Genomic DNA, 21129 nt, shown 5'->3' with positions numbered 1-21129 from the left:
TTCTGCTTCTCCATCTCTTGCTTCAGTTTCTGGACCTTTTCCCGCTCCCTCTCATACAGAGTCACCTGGCATCTAAGCTCCGCCTCCAGTGATGCTCTGGTGACATGCAGCATGGCCTTCAGCTCCTCATACTGCTCTGTGGGGACACACTGGGTATTCAGCCATTCCTGTAGCACTTGTACTTTGTGAGAAGCCGGACACTTGCTTCCTGTAGAACTCGCTGCTTCTCCTCTGATTCTGTCTGTTTCTCCTTGGCCGCTTGCAGACTTGAACATAGCTCTTGCAGCTTGCTCTGCCGTAGGTGCGCTGCATGTGTGTGCTGCTCCAGGGAGACACGTTGCACCCTCTCTGTATTCTGTAGTGCTTCCTGCACTTCTATCTTTTCCTAGATCAATTGCTTTATCACTTTTTTTTCTGCTTGGTTAAGTTTCTTATCCCCTCCACTGATCTGGTCAATCAAGTCTGAATTTTTCTGTCTCAGACTTATATTTGCTCTTTTTACCGTCTCTCAAGCATCCTTCAATTCATAGACCTCTGTGCTGAGAGCGTAGACCTCATGGCGTGAGAGTTCCAGCTCTGCTTTGAGCGTGCGAGCCTCTTGCTTAGAAACTTCTAACTCTGTGATGAAGTTTTGCATATCTTTGCATATCTTTCTGGGACATGACATATAGTATAGTTTCCAGTCAGTACTTGTTTTCTCTGATTCGTTCGGCTCTCTGTATATGGCGGTAGCGGTAGCATTTGTCCTCTCTAGGCTGGTCGTCATTCCCGTGACTATTGCGCCAAACGCTCTGGGCTGTAGCTCATTTCTTCAGAAAAAAATTAGTTTTTTCTGCTTGGGTTCAGCACCTTAACATATCTTCATCTACTGACCTCTGGGTGCTATTGCATCCCCACTTCACACATTCTCTGTGTATGTTGTAAGCACAACTGGTCATACACAGTGGGACAGACTTTGCTTGCTTTTCACTTCAGTTGGGTGGCCATTTTAAATCCCTGCATTTATTTTCAAAACCACAGTTTCTGCTGCTCAGTGCCTTTTGGACTGCCCGCAATTGTGATGCCCACACCATGTAGTAGCATATTTTAGTCCCAGATAAAGGCAGGAAACATGGTACTTCTCTATCGTGGAGTTTATTTACAGGGATTAAATCATATGCTAACAGGCCCACCGTCCCTTTAAATCAAAACAACACATAAAAATAACACCTATTCCCTTTAGGGAAAACTAACTAAACCGTAGTTTAGCTTGTTAACTGGATGGCCAGCTAACCTGGTTCCCAGGCCAAAACATGCCCTGGCATATGCCACAGTGTAACACAGTCACTGCATACAACAATAAAGTGTTTTTGCTTATCTATCAGTCCTTTGGAGCAGATGTCACCGCTTCAGCACGGTCTCTCGTCCTTTCTTCCTAGGGGAACTCAGCCCCACGTTGAGCCCATAGAAACTCCTCTGTAGGTCCTCTGTACCAGCTTCCGCAGCTGGGGAGCACTTTCTATATCCCCTCCTTCTCTGGGGAAAACAGTCTCTCAGCATAGCAGCTTTCAGTCTGTCTTTTAAACCACTTCCTTGTTCACTCAGACCAGGCTGATTAACTCCATTAGTTAAAACAAGAAACAAAGAAGTCCAGAGCAATATCCAATGTGACAAAAATACACAGTGAAATACCTATATATCTCTGAAAAAGGGGTCATTTAGTTAACCCTTTGGCCAAAGCGTATAAGCCTGCGAGACACTTTCAAGGCATGACCATAATATTGCAGGTCCTAACACTAACTGGTTAAAATCCTTATTTACCTCTATAATTAGAGGAAGGATGGTCCTGGTACTAACTCCATTACTTAGCAGCTGCTGCTGGCTTCTCTTTGAGGAATTAACTCTCTGTGGACTGGAAAGCACACTTACTGCACTGTTCCAGCCCCTAGAGGACAGTGATGGTATCACTATATACAGTGGTCGACAAATCACCAAAAAATCTACTCGCCAAACAAAAAAATCTACTCGCCACCTAGTACCAAACGTGTGCTGCTTGGGCCAATAGGAGCTCGCCACGATGTAAAATCCACTCGCCCAGGGCGTGCAAATGTATAGGTTTGTCGAACACTGACTATATATATATATATATATATATATATATATATATATATATATACAGCAGGGCCCCGGGTATACGGCGGGTTCCGTTCCAGGGGCCCGCCGTATAGATTTCAGTTCTGTGCATGCACAGAATGGTGTTTTTGCCGTTCTGCGCATGCGCGGCCTATGGTCTGCGCGCGCAAACTACGGTATGCGCGCGCAGACACCGGTCTGCGCATGCGCGCCGGGTGCAACCGCCCATTCTGCACATGCGCGACTGAGGATCAAAGATGGCGGCCCCCTTCTCGAAAATCGAAGCACCGAGAAGCGGGGCCCTGCTGTGCCCATTTGCATGTAATTTCCCAGAATCCCTTGCTGCAGTGGAAGTGCTGTGTGCTGGGTGATAATGGTGAAAGGCGGGGTTGCAGACCTGCCTAAGACATGCAAATGAGCATACAGGAATATTTGATATATATATATATTTATATATATATATAAGCGACAGGCACTTTTCTTCCTTTTTCTGTATCTTTTTAGACAGTATGCACCCTTCCTTTACCCTTATTTTTGTGCCCTGTTTCTGACGATATATATATATATATATATATATATATATATATATATATATATATATATATATATATATATATATATATATATATATATATATATATATATATATATATATATATATATATTCAACAGTCCAACAAGAAAGTCTCTTATCTGTTTCTGTTGTTTTTTTTTATTTTGTAAAATATTTTTATTGGAAATTCTGCAGACTTGTACATACAGTATATTTTTAACATGCATAATGTAGCAGATTCTTATACAGGTATCTCTTTATGTTCTATACAATATTTGATTTGCATTATTTCCTTTTTATTTTTAATATAGTAACACTTGAACCTTCAACTCAACTTGTAAACATTTACTTGTATTATGTCAATCCATTATATCATTTTACCTTCAACTTATTCCCTCTTGATAGCATACCCCAGCCTTTGCTTCATCTGTTTTGACCCTCTGACAAACTAACCAAGTCATTTATATAAGGGCTCTTCCCTCCTCCAGTATGTTTGTACTCTTTTCGCCACTCCTTTTCGACCCATACACCTCTGTATGATATCCTGAGGTACTTATTTCACTAGGCTTATGGTATCGTCCATAGTCCTATTGGGTACTTTTCTACCCCCCCCCGTCTGTTTTCTGTTTCTGTTGTTGCTGTAGGTGAAGGCCGCTCTGTTCTCCTGGGTCAGCATCCTTAGGTGCTATGGCACTCTATGTGTCCAGGTATAGAGGTCTTGTCCCCTTGTCTTGCTGTCAGCATACAGTCCTTCTGTGTGCATCAAGACATCATATTTGCCTCAGGTCTGCCCAGTTGTGGGCAATGGAAATATTTGCAGTCCTCTTTCTCCTTATGTCAGCCCAAATGTGAGCTAAGTAATATCTCTCATGTGTCACACATGAGGCTTTTTACAGAGCTCTCATTAGTCCAGGTGGAGACTAGGTAATTGAGTGGCTGCAATTTACTATCTCTCTGCTGGATTGTCAGAGCTCTGATGCTGCTTTATTTAAACAGGGCTATGTCCCTGTTACAGGGCTCATCAAGCATCATTGAATTGTTAGGCTACTGATATGAAAATTCCAGACATGGACACACATATGAAAAATACAATGTGTTCCTTTTTTATTTTTCTCTTAAACAAAAAGTAGCACAAAGCTTGTTACCCAGTGAGTGAATTTTACATGGTTAAACCTTGGGTCTCTTTAAGACTTACTCGCTGAAAACCCTTTCATTGTAGAGATGCTATGTAAATTATAAGCAGGGTGTGGTCAGAATAGGCCTCAGAATTGTTGGTAAGATGGATTTGGCTTTCAACGTGTGGACACGTACTTTAAATTTCAACTGCTGACGAAGCATGGTTAAGTTATACAAGAATATACAATTATTTATGCACTTTAAGGATAATACATTTATATTATGCATTTTAAGGGTAATACATCCTCATCAGATTAAATTAGTGCTGTAGTTTTGGATAATCGCCACCTTGAATCGTTTCGTCTCCTCCAAAATACATTGAAGTTTGACTCATAAGCGTTGTCCCCCCACACCCCCCCCATGAAAATGTTTATTTAGAAAACTGGGAGAGGGGTATAAAATAAGAGGGGAGAGGGATTAGCAGGGGGGGGGGGGGGGTACATAATGTCAAATCAGCATTAGAGGTTAGGGAAGGGGGTTGGAGGAGGGAAACACTGTAGTTATAATTCACATATATATATTTAAAGCTGAACAATAACACTCTTGATAATGTTCATTAGCCAGGATTCTTTCTGGAGTAAACATGCGTCACAAAGGCACTCTCTCTAGTTTTGTGTCCTGTTAGTGTGTTGGGTCACAGGAGTATTATTGTCTGGCCAAATGTTGGGTATTTGTGGTTTTCGAACCAAGGGTTCCACGTTCTGGTGAAACATATTTTTTCAATTACCTTATTTTATTTTGGTACTGGACAAGGCTACGCGGCTGCCACCACACATCTAGTGGGGGAAACGATATGGTATGGTTTATTAATAAGCGTTGTTTTTTTAATTGTATTTGTATGTTGGTATGGTAGATACATTTTTTAATGTGATATTGAGAGGTGATTACTTTTGGAATTAGATTGAAATATTCCATCCCATGTATGGCCTATCTTCATATTGTGAAGTCACCTATTTATAAACAAATATATTTACATTTTCTTTTAAATACATTTCATTTTTTGTCTCTTATTTTATTGATAAACTCCTCATAAGTGCAACAGCATAGCATTGGGTAGTTTATGTGGTGGTTCGCTGTACTTGTTTACCTCCACTTGGCTGTACAAGCTGTCTAGTTCAGTAGGTTAAAGCATAAGAAAAATCCATGCAAAAAAGAATGACCCCTAATAGTGCCCTAGTCAGTTTGCATGTCCATGTCTAAAGTCTGCCGTTAAAGCACTATACACTTTTCTGAAACATGTAAATGGACTCTTTATAAATACAAAAGGTTCATGCTAGTATCTCATCTCCAAGATGGAAACACTAGGAATATGTTATTTGTTAGATATTGCCCTACCCTGCTCTGTTTAGAACTCTGTGTAGTGAGGCAAACATTTAGATTTGTACTTTTATGCCTTGCATTGTTAGGTGGTACCCACAAACCTTCACTGTGCTTAACTGCAAAAGCATAAACATCAGCAAGATGGGGGGAAAGGAAACAATCTTAGAAGTTAGAGACAGGGATATAAATTAAATTTTATTTTACCCATGTATGGTTTGCTACAGGAATTAATATATAATAATTATGAAAGGAGCAACTAAAATGTAACATACAGAAAAACAACTTTTTTGTAAAAACACCTCCATATACTGTACACGCATTGGCTTTTTCAGTTCTTAAATAGCCTTATGTTCACCTCACGACTGCCACTTATCTTGTGCCTTGTTCTACTTCACAATAGTTAAAAGCAAGAGTTGTCAGAGTGTCATTTTTATCATTACAGAAACGGTGATCATTTTGAGGGAGACTGGGTGCTGGACCAGCGACAGGGACATGGAGTTCTTCATTGTTTAGATGGAACAATTTATGAGGTAATGCGCTTACTCTATGATATTATTCTGGACAGATCAATTTTAACAAATGTCTGGTCACATTTCACCTACTTCTCCTGCTGGCCACTATTCACTATATTGGAGAAAAGTGCTACTCAATTACGATGCATGTTAACCAGCAGACAAGTGGCTTCACAGTATATTGTACAAGGGCCTTTATTGAATTCTTCCTAACTTTCCCTATTTTTATTATCGTTTTTGCTCTCCTTCATCCATCATGACTTTCTTCATTCAATCTTACTGTTCAAAGCTTTTTTCCCACTTTAACATTTAATCATGGCTGTATTTCACTAGGGGTCAAAGATACAGATTGGCAACATATCATTCGGCGATTCATCTTGAGGAGTCTTACTGCCCTTGCTTGTCCCAATCACCAATACGATCAAACAGGAAACAGTACAGGAATATGGCAGGGTTGAGATGTCAACAGCCTCAACCTCAGGGTGACAGGGTCTATTACTTTGCATGTCTGTTTCTCCAAGTCCCAATTATTACTGTGTGGCTTGTGATTTGTATGAAAAGGGATAGTGTTTTCCCAGGATGACTTGCTAGATATGGAGTTTGTTGTCTCTACTTTGTAGCTCCCCCAGCTCTTGCACAACCTATCATCCCTTTGTACCTTTCCCTTGGAATCTACACTTATTTTTGGCTTCCCACGTATAGCTCCCTTTTCCAAGATTTGTAACACTCTCTTTAACCTTATACCACAATTACAAGCTTGCCCAATGTTTTATGGCTGTGTCTGATTCCTTAATGTAGCTTTATGTCATTTGTATCTGTAACAGGGATTTATCACTGTTTGAGAGAAACTGCCTCTAAATCCAGCAGCGAACTGGTTAATTGCATACAGGTAATCAACCAAACTCAACCTGGCATATTAGGACTTTTAGAAAAGCCTGATGTGAGAAACAGAGATGAGGGATTCCTTAGCTCACATTTGGGCTGACAGAAGGAGAGCAGAGAAGCCTGCACACAGACACTGTCTTGGGCGCAAAGGCTGTGCTGAGATCAAGACACTCAGACACTCAGACACCCAGACAGCTATATTTCCTGGACACAGAGGACCCAGGAACCTGCCAGAGACTGACATGGAGGACCACCTGCTTAAGGTACTTTCTGAGACTTTGCGGTGATAGGCTGGTAATGGGAAGATCCCTCCAGTCCTGCAGATAGGGTCTTTGAAAGTAAGTTAACCCTTACAAAGGGATAGGGTTTTGTAATTTTGTTGTTTTTGTATGTTTTGCTCAATAAAGCCAAGATATAATTTCACCCTAAAAGAGTCTGCATTTGCATACCTCTGCACACATCTCTCACATATGGTGTCAGAAGTTGGGATAAGAGGTGACCCTTGAATTTAAAAGGGGGCCCGGAGACTGCCTGTTAATTTTTGTGCTTTTGCCTGCATACAGTTCCTGCAAACAGCCTGAGCAACAAAACAAAGAATCATGTGCAGAAGTGACCAGATTTAAAGGGCTACATATCCAGGCAGGAAAACTACAACTGAACTGGAGAAAGCCACGACGCCACAGTTTGACTGGGAAGACTGTGACAGCCGGTAACCCACACAAGGGACTGATGCTGTGACCGGAGTCTACCCCACCACTGGTTGAAAAAAAAACACCTGGGAATTTAAAATGGCCGCCCAGCTGAAGTCAAATACAGACTCTGCAAGAATTGGGAAGAAAATGTGTTCGTGGTGTAAAGCCCAGCCACATGGAGCAGTGTCCCGTCAGGCCCTATTCCAATGATGAGGATGATGTCTAGGTGTCCACAGAAAAAGGGCTGCAGCCAGAGGAACATTTTTTTCAACAAGCCTAGGAACTGCAGCAGCAAGCAATGCTCTGTGGTCATAAGGTACACAGGTTTTTCTTAGCAAGGGCACATTCACTATCGCTGATGAGAAAGAATGTGTGCACAGTACTGCTGATGTTTCAGAACCTTCCAAAGTAACTAAGAAAAAGTCTACAGAGACGCCTGTGAGAGCTACAAACTCTGCAAGCAAAGTCTGTCCACCTGTAGGACTACCAGCTGGGGTTCTAGCGAATACAATGAAAACAGGAGCAATAGTGCCTTCCGAGGTCAGGATAGAAAATACACCTGATTGCACCAAAATGGAGGACAAGATGTGGCGTTCCTGTAATGAACCCTACCCCAAGGAAGAGTGGCCATTCCGGTACTTTGAGGATACGGATAAGGATGAAGATATCTCTTATGGGGAACCCGAACCAAGTCACACCTACAAAACACCCCAAGAATGGTGGAGGTGCCTAAACTCGGTATGCACCGAACAAACAGGTCTTTATGACCCCGAATATTCCTGCCAGCTAACGCAACTGCAAGAAAAGCTGTCAGATACAGTGAAGCTGCTAAAGTTTCAAATAAAGACGGTGACCCCAGTGTCCCTGATGGTATGGAGTCGTCCAAAACAAAAAGGCTGAAAAAGAAAAGCGGAGCTTCACTTATTGTGGAAGGAACAGACACATCCGCCGGTCTTGTGGAGAAAAAGGGGGTAAGAGATGCCCTACAGCCTAGAGAAAATGGAGGATTCATCACGCAGAGGACAGAATATCCAGAGGGCCCAAGGCAGAAGTCGTTTAACCCAATGAAGTGTCTGTCCGGTGTTAACAGTGAGGAACCCTCAACCAACCATACCAGGGAAGTGGAGCCGGAACCAGTGAGTGACGATCCCTTAACCAGCCCTGAAGATTCACTGCAAGCTGCCAGGCATAACTGTGATCTGCTCTGTGAAGAATTGAAAATGGAGAGAGAAAATAATGCTAAGCTACAAAAGACTGTGCTCGCAATTTACTCGGCGGCCAAGACCGAATTGGAGGATCTAAGGACGTATCTATATGCTGCGAACACTACTATTGATGCCATGGAGGAAAAACAGAGCAAGTCTGACCGAATGATTGCTAATCTGAAACAGAAGTATAAGGAGGCACTGAAAGAGATTACAGTCTTTCAGCAAGAGGTTTGCGATTGCCATGGAGAGTTGGAAGTCTCTCAGAATGAGGTTCATCCTCTCCCCATAGAACTGGATGCCTCACACGAAGAGATCAGCAGTTGCCTCACAGAACTGGAATTCTTTAAAAGGAACTTCACAGTCTTGCTGAGGTGCTGGACATTTCTCAAAAAACTGCATATAGTCCAAGTATGGATCTTAAAGTCTCTCACAAGGAGCTTCACACCCTCAACCTAGAGATAGAAGTCTCATGCCAGGAGACCGGGAGTCTCAACTCAGAAGTGCGTAAATGAAAGGAGGACTACAAGGAGGCCCTGCATATTATAGAGACTGTATGAAGAAAAAATACAAGGCTGAAAGATGAAAAGTTAGAAGTATTGGAGCAACGCACACAAGCAGAGCACCTACTGCAGAACCAACTGCAAGGTATGCATACACACCTACAGATTGCCAAATAGAAGCAGCGATTCCTGCAGGAAGAAAATCTGCAGGCTGCTAAAGAAGTACAAGTGCTGCAAGAACGTCTGATTACCCAGTGTGTCCCCGCAAAGCAGCATGAGAAACTGAAAGCTACCCTGAGCATCACCAGAGCATTGCTAGAGGCCAAGCTTAGAGGCCAGGTGACTTGGTACAAGAGGGAGCACAAGAAGGCCCAGAAACTGAAGCAAGCAGCTATGGCCCGAGCAAAGAAATCTGCAGAGCTCCAAAATATAAAGAAAAAAGCAGCAGAGTAATTCAGAAGTACTACAAAGCTCTTATCCAAGCAAGGTTGGAAAGAGAAATATATCTGAGCAAATGCTCTGCAGCACTCACGATACAGGCTGCCTACAGAGGAATTAAAATGTGTCGGATAAATAGCCATAATAATGCAGCCTACCTTCCCCAATCCATATGGAGAATGCAACATTAAAGAAAGAATTATGAACATTTGAAGCAGATTGTAATCTTACTCCAGTCAAATGTTAGGAAGCGCACCCACAATGCCATCTCAGTACTATGATCGGCTTTCCACACAAATCAAGAAAGAAGAACCGAATTACGACTGAGAAGCGCAATACCAATACAGTCATGCTACTGTGGCCCCATGGCCCACGCCATATTCCTCACAATGAAGATAGCCGCTAGAGAGATACAGTCTTTGGCTAGATTGAGGCAGAACTGTTTCGGTGTTCACACTTCTACAGGTACAACACTAGGTAACTACCAAACTGAGACGCCACGGGAGTCAATCGGTATGGATAAAAACTCTGTCCCGCTTGAACCACCCGTGAATTTGGCTACAAAACCCGATGCAGGTGATCACCCTAAACTCAGGGAAGAAAGGATTGCCCGATGTAGGGGAAAATACGTGACCAAGCGGTCAGAAGAAAGACTGTGCTTGGGAAAAATCCTTGAGCGACTGAAGAGATCTGAGCTCAAGCACCTTCTTGAGGAGACATTACTGACCTGGAGTAAGGGCTCCACTCCCAATGGGACTGAGGGTTCTCATTATCCATCTACTCTCATTCGAGCCGCAGGGATAGGAAGGATGGGCTTTGGCCGTGGTAAGCCTGAGCTTCCCACAAACAGGGGAAGTATGTAACAGGGACTTATCACTGTGTGAGAGAAACTGCCTCTACATGCAGAAGTGTGCTGGTTAATTGCACACAGGTAATCACCCAGACTCCACCTGGCTGATTAGGACTTTTAGAAAAGCCTGATGTGAGAAACAGGAGAGAGATTCCTTAACTCACATTTGGGCTGAGTGAAGGAGAGCAGAGAAGCCTGAACACAGACACTGTCTTGAGTACAAAGGCTGTGCTGAGCTCAAGACATCCAGACACCCAGAGACTCATATTTCCTGGACACAGAGGACCCAGCAACCTGCCAGAGACTGACATGGAGGGCCACCTGCTTATCGTACTTCCTGAGACTTTGGGGTGATAGGCTGGTAATGAGAATATCCCTCCAGTCCTGCAGATAGGGTCTGGGAAAGTAAGTTAGCCCTTACAAAGGGATAGGGGTTTGTTATTTTGTTGTTTTAGTATGTTTTGCCTGACTAAAGGAACAGGCTCAATAAAGCCCAGATATAATTTCACCCTAAAAGAGTCTCCATTTGCATACCTTTGCACACATCTCATACAGTATCATACATAATAATGAATAATACATTCATTATTTTTCTAATTGGGAATCCATCACAAAACCATGTTAATGTGTGATGTACTGCTATTGATTGTAATTATGTGCTGCATTATATCTCAATTAGTGAGCTACTGTACAGTTGCTAGACACAACATTGTAGAGTGAACCCATGATTTCACAAGTGTCTGTAGCGAGAGATCATTCGTTTGACTCAATCAACTTGCAGTCTTGCTATGTGATTTTACAATGAGTAGCAGGGAGCCATGTCAAGTTTGGGAATACAAAATCTATTATTGACAGTAAAACTACAAGAAAAGAGCACTGGTGGTGCAGAATATGATCAAAATAAACATACTGCCGGATGTTAAAGATACATGGAGAATAAGCAAAACAGAGGTATCATAGAAAGCAGTGAAAATAAAAATATTTGGAAACACAATTATGAATAATGCTGTTCATTCCCAAATTCCCACTGCTATTATAAGCAACGGAAGCTCTGCTTTGCTCTACTGTCACTATGTATAATGGCATGGGAACCGCGCAGTGGATGAACATACCTTCTTATGATATCTGACGTTTTCCTTTGATATGTATTTTGTCTTTTGACAGTCACATGGCTGTTACCTGTTAAACTTGTAGATGCTAAATCTGAGATCCCTAGTAAAGAGCTGCATCTGAATCCTTGCAGAAAGGACAAGTCGCTGCATTTACCCTTGTCTCAGGGACCAGAAATGTGCCTGTAAGTTCTTCAGTGCAGGAATTCATTGTACAGCTCCATTATCCTCCCAATGACTTATACAAATAATAATGGATAATATATGTTTAGCAGGAAGTGAGAACAGCATTTGTACCATTTATTCATCACGCTTTATCACTAATATTTGTTTATAGAAGACAGTTTAAGGGCTTCCTTCTTTTCTTTCTTTGGTTTTCATACCCTGTGTAAAGATGCTTCTCTTCTGCATTCTAGAGTGTAGAAGACCTGCGTGTAATACGATACGTGAAGGTTTTATTTGTATACAAAATGATACGTGAAGGTTTTATTTGTATACAAACCAATTAATCGATACCATTTAATTCATTGTATATTTTAAAACAGTTGTGCTTTGTATGCTGTCTGCACTCTGCTACACTGCCACAAATCTTCATATTTTCACCAACAAGCCACTAGGTGGCTCTCTATGATTTACTTATAGATTTCCTTTAAAAAATGTAATAGCGTTAGATGCTGGTTAAGCTCCCTGCTGGGCTGTAAATGTTTACCACTGCAGTTACATTTTCAATAGAAATGTGCTTAAAGGTGGAACAATTTCTCACTAGGAACAATATCCAACAACACTGCCAACCAACAATGCTAAGTACTCAAGCAGATACTTAGATTGATGGAGCATGCATGAATGTCTTTAAATCCATGTCCATATATGAAAAATACAGAAATAATACTGAGCAATTGTAATAACAGTGTACAATTTATGATCAAGCTTTTCTTTCTTTCTCCCTCCTTATTTTCTGTAGAAACTCCTGCGACATAAATTCACTTTTGTGAAATTAATGTTCACATTATCTGCATTTGGTTTTATAGGTTAGTCACAGACTGAAGATCTTGGCCCAGCTATGTCTGTAACCCCTTCAGCGCCGAAGGGGCCAGTAGTGGAATATAAAGCAATCTGTTGCTGCCCCCTCTAATGGTGTCACTTAGGGGCTTATTCTACTGTATATTAGCCAAAGTGGACGATTGGACTGGTTTCAGTCCAAATGTCCCACTGAAGTCAATGGGGAATTTCAGCTAAAAATGTCCAGATCGTCTGTCTCGGCTGAAATAGAATAAGCCCCTATATATTTTTGAGGATAAATAATACTGTGTTTGGCCATACGAAATGAGGCAGCTGAAGCCATGAAGCAGTGATATCGTCATGATATACTTTACAGGTTGCTGTCTGCAGCAGTTCCATCTTCCTTCAGTCACATTACCAATAAGAGGAGGTGAATGGTTAATATGTGCAGACTGGCAGTTCCATGCCTGTAGTTTCCACTCTGTCTGTCTAAGGCTAAGTCCCCGCTGGTGCTGAGCGCGCTCATGCTTGAAGAGCGCTCCAAGCATGAGCGCCGGGTGTCCTGCTTGTGCGCGGGGGGGGGGGGGGGGGCAATGCAGGTAGTTGAGCACACAGGCAAGTATAGATTTTTAGTTTACCTAAGCGCCAATCGCGGCTGAGCGTGTGTGCACGTGCGCACCGCGTGAGCAGGGACTTACATATATCTATATATGTAAGTCTCCTCCGCAAGCGGCGCCCGATCAGCACTAGCGGGGACTTAGCCTAAGAAAGTAGGAAAGTAATGCTGCTCAGGTTGCCACTGTTCATGTGGCCCATAGCTGTATTATGGACTATGACACTTTATGCAGCACATGTGGCGTTCCTGCTATATGGTGATCACAGCAAAGTACATATTTTTATATAACAATATATGTTTTACTATAACAAATAGTTAATAGCAAGTATGGAAGTATATGAAGAGGTTTAGAATTACTCCGACAGGAAAAGTAAAATGGAAGGTATAGATGTGTAACCACATTTTGAAAAGGGTAATGGGTTTTTGGTTTGAACAGGTGTTGAGCTGCCATTTCATAACTATTCTAATGTCATATCAGGGTACGGACAATGAAAGCTGTGTTTAGAACAAGTTTTTCTACAAGGACTCCACCCAGTCCATATGTGGTAGATATAACATTTCATTATATCTCAAAATTATTTTGGAGGAAGAATCTAGTTTATATCATCATTCAGAAACGACCTAAGCATGTATTTAATGAGCAATCCATGCTGTTTTTTTTTTTTTTTAATATAGGATTGAAGCAGGGGCTTTCCGGAGCTGAACCCCGAAAATTTCAGCTCTGGGTACCCACTGCTTCCAGAGATACTTACCTCCGAAGGGGGTGCCAGTATCTCTCTGCAGGTTAAAGCTCCCACATCGCATGGGCCAAAAGAAAGCCGCACTGGGTGACGGAATGGGGTTCAGCTCCGGAGACCCCCTGCTTCAATCCTGTATTAAAAAAAACTGCATGGATTGCCACTTTAACACATACAACATGTATCCTGTGTCACATTGTTCCTATGGCATATGTATGTCAGGACATGGTGTTTCATTATTAAAAAAAAAAAAAGAAGGAATTGTGGAATGAGCTGAAAATCTGACAAAATGTTGGTAATTCAGTCAGAAGTTCAAGAACTCACACTTATTGACAACTTACCTTGATGCGTTGTGTGGGTGGTAACCATGGGAACTTCATTTGAGCTAGGTTGAACTCTCCTAAAAAAAAAGTGTATCCATCTAATTTAAGACATACACTGTATGGGACAGATTTAAATGCAGGCAGCAGATAGATTTCCCGGGCCCCAGGACTAGAGTTATGACCGCCCGCCCCCCCCGTCGGCAGTGGCCCCTCCCACCCGTCGGCAGTGCCCCCCCCACCCCCCCTGTTGGCAGTGTTGCGAGTCCCCCGTTTCACACCTTGCAAGCTCCCTCTATTTATCTCTATTTATCTCTGCATTTCTCTCCTCTCCGTCTCACCTCTCACTCTCCCCCCCTCCATCAATTACCCGACTCTCGGTCAATCCCTGCCACCCACCGTACATGTATTTCTCTCCCCTTCGTCTCACTCCCTCTTTTCCTCACTCACTCCCTCTCTCCTCTTACTCTCCACCCTCCGTCAATTACCCCACTCTCACTCAATCTCCCTCCTCACACTCATGATGAAGGTGGGTATAAGCAGCACACCACTGCTGATAGTAAAAATTGAAGAGTATTACCTTTTAGTGCTCACCTGCTAATCCCGGCGTCTCAATGCTGGATCCAAGAATTGGTATAAAAGGTAGGTTAGAAGAAGCACACAAAAGACTAGGATAGAGTCCAAAAAAATTCTATTTGTATTCAATACATCAGAGCCAGTGAGCACAGTAACGTTTCAGGACCAACTGTCCTTCCTTCAGACCAAACACCTAACGGTAATTAAAAAAACAAGTACATATAAAAACCCAAATACATATTAAAAAAAACCTAAATACATATAGAACCCACTCAAATATATATTTAAAAAAATGTAAAAAAAACAAATACATATATAATACAGACTTACCTTGGGGATGGTGTCAGGCCTCAGGCCGGGCCCGGTGGCTGTGGGGGGCCCGGCTGCCGGTCCACAATAGGACTCAATATAGATTCTTGAAAATATCAACATCCCATAGCCAGGGAGTGGAGAAGTAGTATCTAGTGCCTCCAATGGCATAAGCACAAAACATAACAGTGCAATATTTGTCCCCAGACTGAATAATAAATCCTAAATGTGGAAACAGGGCTGAGACAACTCACTCAGTGGGTATCCGTGTATCCTGTCCATCACAGGAGTCCATAGGGAAGATCAGACAGCGTGCAGAATCTGCCAGAGAGATTGAACAGGCAAAAATAGAAACAGGGCAGGGCACTGTCACAAATAAATCTGAAGGAGGCTCACATTAGAAAAATAAGAAGCTTTATTGCTTAATTTTAGACCCCTGATACAAAAAAACGCACCTACTGTACGCGTTTCCGGCCGTGCGCCATTTATTAGACATTGATAAAGGGCGCATGACCCGAAACGCCTAAGTGCATTTTTTTTGTATCAGGGGTCTATAATGATCCAATAAAGCTTATTTTTCTAATGTGAGCCTCCTCCAGATTTATTTCTGCCAATGCTCTGCCCTGTTTCTATTTTCTCCTATTTCAAGGAGCAATGCAGTCCATATCCTACATGTGTGTGTTTTTTTATTTAAATAAATCAGTTTTTCAGTATTAGATAATACTTTCTCAACGTTTTGTGCTATTTTACATGATAATTTTCAAAACATTTTACTAGAGTGTACATAGAATGCAGAGATCCCTTTGTTGTGTGAAAAGAAATAAAGTGCGCAACTAATAAATAAGTGACGTGATAATTAGTGATAACAGTAAATTACGTGACCTTGAACAGAGCGTCTGCAGCTGGAGGGGGGGCTCAGGGACCCCCTAGAGCTAACAGATAAAAACAGAAAAGACACAGCGCACAACGCTCATAGTGCATTAAATATTATATTGGCATAAACAATAGGATAAGGTGAGTATTGTGCGTACATCAATGTAGTAAAAACAATCAGTTTCGGGATATTGTTACCCAAACGCCTCAGGATACCGGAACAGTTGTCCTCACAAGGGTAAGAATGCTGGTAACTCAGGTACAGAAACCTATTGGGATAGGTAGGAAGCCTTTGATAGTTCTTTCTCCACAGAGCACGAGTCAAACGTAAGCTGCTGTCTCATACAGTGCTTTGCCAAAGCGAAACTCCACACCGGCTGGATTTTCTCACTCCCCTCCGTGCGCTGCACTTCCGGGTTGATGACGTCACCGCGGGGGAGATCGCCGGTTCTGGCGCCGTTCACACTCGATCAGCTCGCGTAGTGGAGTAGTAGTTAGAAGTAGAACTCTTGATCATAAGTCCAACGCGTTTCGAAACCCGTAGGTTTCTTCAACCTTACCCGTAAGTAAGTAAGTATTACTGAACTGAAGTTATGAAGTTATTTAGATAGGAAAAGCAGTTTTTAAACATCCTGGGATGGGAGGAGTTTTACTCTGGGGTAAGACTGTCAACCTCACCACTGATTTATGACAGTGGTTGGGTTTAGGTTGTGTTCAATGGGAAATAACTGTATTTAAGGCTGAGCAAGTGTGGGAGGGGGGCTGAGGAAATAAGCCCCCTGATTAGAATAATACCCACCCAGTGGGCAGGTATTACGGTGCCCTCAGGTGAGGTGGCAAGGAGAGATTGGGTGCAGATAATTGTTCTCCAATGGCCTACACTCAATAGTGAGGTATAGACTGGAGATTACATATAAACCAGTGCCCAGCCTATACTCTGTGTCTTTGTGCTTTTCGTGATGTCTACATCTGAACCTGTGTTATGGAAGAAATTGCCAATCCTGTATCCTAGAAGAAAAAGTGCACACAATGCGCACCAGGGATTAATATAATATCATTTATTAGTAAACAATTCACTGAGGGGATCCAACCCCACCTCAGTAACAAGGAATTACACAGCTAGGTCCAGTTACAATGAACATGAAACCTAGGATAGACAATGATTTATTTAGATCCATTAGCAGCATAACACACAGAAAAAATTAAAAACGGAACGCAAAAAATACGGAATTAAAAAGACAGTGTAACATAAATAAAACAGAACAATTGATCCTGAATTGATCCTAAATTGACTGTAGTGTGATGAAACAACTATCTGAACTGGCAGGGGGAGATGGAAACTCACACTGGAGCCGGTTCACGTCTGCCACAGAGATGGAATCACCGCCTGGGCTACTTGCAGTCTCCCCCTGCCAGTTCAGATAGTGAGCACGAAACCCGGCAGGCTGAGCAAAGATCCACAGCTGCAGCCGCTGTAACCACCAAACCGCCCGGAGAGCAGGGAATGGCCCCAGCTCCTGGACGGCAGAGACTTGTGGAGGGAGCGGGTGATCGCGGAGACCTTGGGAGTCCTATAGCCGGAGAGGTATCGGCCGTTGAGGCGGCCAGTCCATTTTCCCTGGAAGAGATTTCACTGTTGTCTGCGTGGGGAGGGATGTGGTCCCAGGCGGAGCGGAACGAGCTCCAGAAGCTGGCGATGTCCCAACCCACTTACCCCCTCCCCGAGCCCGGCGCTCAAGCAACTCCGCCGTGGACTGAGCAGCCTCTTGCGGGGGGTAGTCCACCGGCGGCGGAGACTCTCCGGAATTAGCCCGGGGCTCGAGCAACTCCGCCATGGAATCAGCAGCCTCTTGCGGGGGTAGTCCACCGGCAGCGGAGGAGCTCCGGCAGAAGCGGCGGTGTTACCACTGCAACAAAGGGGGCCACATCAAAGTCCAATGCCCGGACCGTGCGCGACCGGGTGAAGAAGCCCCTCAGGGCCAGCGCTCACGAGCTGCGGAAAAGGTGACCCGTCCAATGGCATCCTCCGATGGCTCCCGCCCAGCCAGGGCGACCACCCTTCGCGGGATGTCCCCTGGAGAACCTGGCCGGGCTGCATCGGCAACAGCGGTGGAGAGCGGCGGCCATCCATCTGATCCCGTCGGAGAACCGGCGGCGGAAGAGAAGCCGCCATTCCAGCATTGTGCCAGAGTCAATTTTATTTGGGGAGAGGGTTGGGGTGTGCGGGAGGTGGGTGTTTTACATTGTTTGGCGGAGTCGACGATCCCCAGCGATGACCGGAGCCCCACGATCTACGCTGGCGACCCTGTACCAAAGCCGGGTGCTGTTGCGGCAGCCACCCGGGGCTCGCCCGTGGCGGCGGCGGCTGAAGAGCCGCGATTCCGGCAAAGTGCCGGAGCCCTTTCTGAGTGGGGGGAGGGACAGGGGTTGCAGGAGGGGGTTGTTTTACCTGGTTTGAATGGAGCCGTGTTTCTCCACAAGGACCTGGGACCCATGTCCTGCACCGTTTTCCCTGTGCCAAACCCGGGTGCTGTTGCGGCAGTTGCCCGGTGCTTCCCGGCCAAGATGACGCCGGCAGCGGCCACTCCAGTCCCCCTGCAATCGGGACCAACGAAGGCGGCGGTCTCTGCAGGGACTAGCGAGGTAAGCCAGACCCAGTCGCAGACTGACCCTGACTTATTTTTACCTATGACTGTACCCTGTTGTTCCCCTGTAGGAGTAACCGGTGGGTGGCAGGAGATAGGGGTACCAGAGGAGGGGAAGGAAGGGCAGCTTGTAGGGCAGCTAGGCATTACCATTACCCTGGTGGGGCATCAAGGGGACTCTCAGTTAAGAGCCCCACTGTTGTAGCCTTGCTATGGGCTGGAGGTATCCGGGGTTGTGGCACAGTTAGACCACCCCAGGGTTATCTACCAGCCAGGAGCTAAGGTGGGTGCATCCGCACCAGCAACCCTGAGCTCACCTCCAGTAATGGGGGCACAGCTTCAGTGAGAGGGGCTAGCCCCGTTAGCACCCAGCTCTAGGGTAGGATTGCCTGGGAGAGGGTTGGGTGGGCCAGTGGGAACCGGGGAGGGAAGGCAGCAAGTGAGCCAGCCAGATTGCCCCATTACCCTGGCAGAGCCTCAGGGGGTCTCTTGGTTTAGAGCCCCTCTGTTGTCACCTGGCTATGGGCTGGAGGTATCAGGGGCAGTGGCGCAGTTAGCCCACCCCCAGATTACCTGCCAGCCAACAGCCAAGGTAGGTGCTTCTGCACTAGTGCCCCTGGGCTCCTCTCCGGTAATGGGGAGGCAGTGTCAGGGAGATGGCCTCACTCAGGTATCCTTAGGATCTAGGTTAGGAGTAGCTAGGGAGAAGCGTAGTGAGGGAGGGCTGCAGGTAGGTAGCCAGCACCAGGTCTCAGTAGGAGAAGATAGGCTAGTGGTAGCCAGGGAGGGGAAGCAGCAGGTATGGCAGCTAGAGTTCCCCATTACCCTGACGGAGCCTCAGGGGGTCTCTCAGATCAGCAACCCCCTGTTGCATCTGAAGAGATGCCCCTGAGCTCATCCCTGGTAAGGGGGAGACAAGGTCAGGGAGGTAGGTACTGTGTCTGGGTTAGGATTGCCTAGGGGGGAGCGGAGTGAAGATGGGCTGCAGGGAGGTAAGCAGCAGGAGTCATCAGCAGGGGCTGAGGTGCTGGGCCTAGGGGAAGCTAGGCAGGGAGACATTGTGGAGCAGGGGGAGATAGGAGGTCAGTGGGGTGTCAGGCAGCTGGCAGAAGCTAGGGATGGGCTAGGTAGGCAGGAAGTCCCTTGTTCTGACTGGCCAGGAGTGACCTCCCTGACAGATTCCCCAGGGTTGCCAGAGGTAGGGCTGCGGGGAGGTAGACAGCCAGGAGCAGTAGCCAGGGCTAGGGGGTACAGCAGAGGGTTCTGTCCCCAGGACAGCCAAGGGTAGCTACAGGGAGGAAGGGCAGCACAGTGGAGGGGAGAGGAGTGATGCTGGCCCTAGCAGCAGTGGTGGTAGCAGGTGCTTGTTTCCTGGCCTTCAGTTGTGAGAGGGCAGGAACAAAGCATCTGGGTACCAGGACACCCAGTACAGGATACTGGGGGATTGCCTTGTCCCAGGAGGCACAGGAGAGGGTAGGAGTCAGCACCCCTGGTGGTTTCTGGAATCCAGATGTGATGCCACTCGGGGTGGGGACTGCCCTAGAGCCAGGGGGGAGAGGCAGAGGTATAGAGGAGCAGCTACAGGTGGGCACAGGGCCAGGGCAGGTAGGGTCCCTACAGGATAGTGACATAGTTCTTTCCCAGACGTAGAAGCGACGGTCTGTGCTTGGTAGCTGGTATCTCGCTGGTACAGAGACATGCCAGTCTCTGGGCAACATGCAGCCTGGGCTGCAGAGGTGCCCCTTCACGGTGGTCTTGGTTCACCAGGCACTGGGTGGGGGGCAGAGGGTGGCAAAGGAGAATTCCCGGCGGCCACGTTGGAGCCCTGCTCAGCAGGATCTGGACTTCACCATCCAATGTGGCCAGGACAATGTACTGGACAATGCCGGAGGACAATTTTGCTGGGCCAACCCCTCAAGACTGATCAAGTGCTTCAAGGATGCCAGTGGTGTCCCAGTGCCAGGGTGGGCAGCTGGGTCACAAGGCACCCATTGAGCAGGGGAGGTGTCATGGGAGAGGGGGTTTGGCCCGGTATTGAAGGGGTTACACCCCATTTGGCCACCCCCTGCTCTCACGTGGGAAGCAAAGGGTTAACTGGACTGTGGTTCAGTAAGGTGTTTTTACCCTGCTTCAGCAACCAACTGTATATTGCTGGTAGAGACAGCTAGGCCCATGTCTGGAGCATTGGGTGTGAAATATAGCACCTGTGACAAACATTCTCTACACAGGAGGCCCAGCTTCAAAGCATTTCTTGACAATGGGTTTTATGGGGGCCAGGGGTGCAGCTACAGAAGGAGATATCAGAATGAGTGACCTTATTAAATATAAGAATATCATAAGATGTCCTCGGCTGAACATGCTAAAAGTTACATGTGTGTATCCGTGGGACCGAGTCGCAAATAATGATTACAGACACATGATGTCTAGCAGGTACTAAGAGACAGATATTAATATCTCTCTTAATTTTAGTATTACACGGTAATATTTAGTCTCATTGGGAGCGTCATGCGTGCCGGAATGTATTAATATGACGTGTGCCAGTAAGTATTACTGAACTGAAGTTATGAAGTTATTTAGATAGGAAAAGCAGTTTTTAAACGTCCTGGGGTGGGAGGAGTTTTATTCTGGGGTAAGACTGTCAACCTCACCACTGATTTATGACGGGTTGGGTTTAGGTTGTGTTCAATGGGAAATAACTG

The 21129-nt window shown here is 45.2% G+C and overlaps 1 protein-coding gene across 9 annotated transcripts in view; it reads left to right on the top strand.

Annotated features, from left to right (window-relative positions):
• Positions 1–21129, top strand: part of MORN1 (MORN repeat containing 1) — a 301250-nt gene that overhangs the window by 22882 nt on the left and 257239 nt on the right. For all 9 annotated transcript variants that reach the window (XR_012802222.1, XR_012802221.1, XR_012802223.1 and 6 more), the window contains one exon: positions 5604–5691. Coding sequence is in view for 6 of the 9 variants with exons in the window: in XM_075604857.1 (XP_075460972.1) it covers positions 5604–5691 (88 nt within the window). In the remaining 3 variants the exon portion in view is untranslated. The remainder of the gene's footprint in view (positions 1–5603; positions 5692–21129) is intronic.

This window comes from Ascaphus truei, chromosome 6, assembly GCF_040206685.1.
Source record: "Ascaphus truei isolate aAscTru1 chromosome 6, aAscTru1.hap1, whole genome shotgun sequence".
Lineage (NCBI taxonomy): Eukaryota > Metazoa > Chordata > Amphibia > Anura > Ascaphidae > Ascaphus > Ascaphus truei.
The sequence above is the reverse complement of the archived record's forward strand: the minus strand, read 5'-3'. Positions and strand labels throughout refer to the sequence as shown.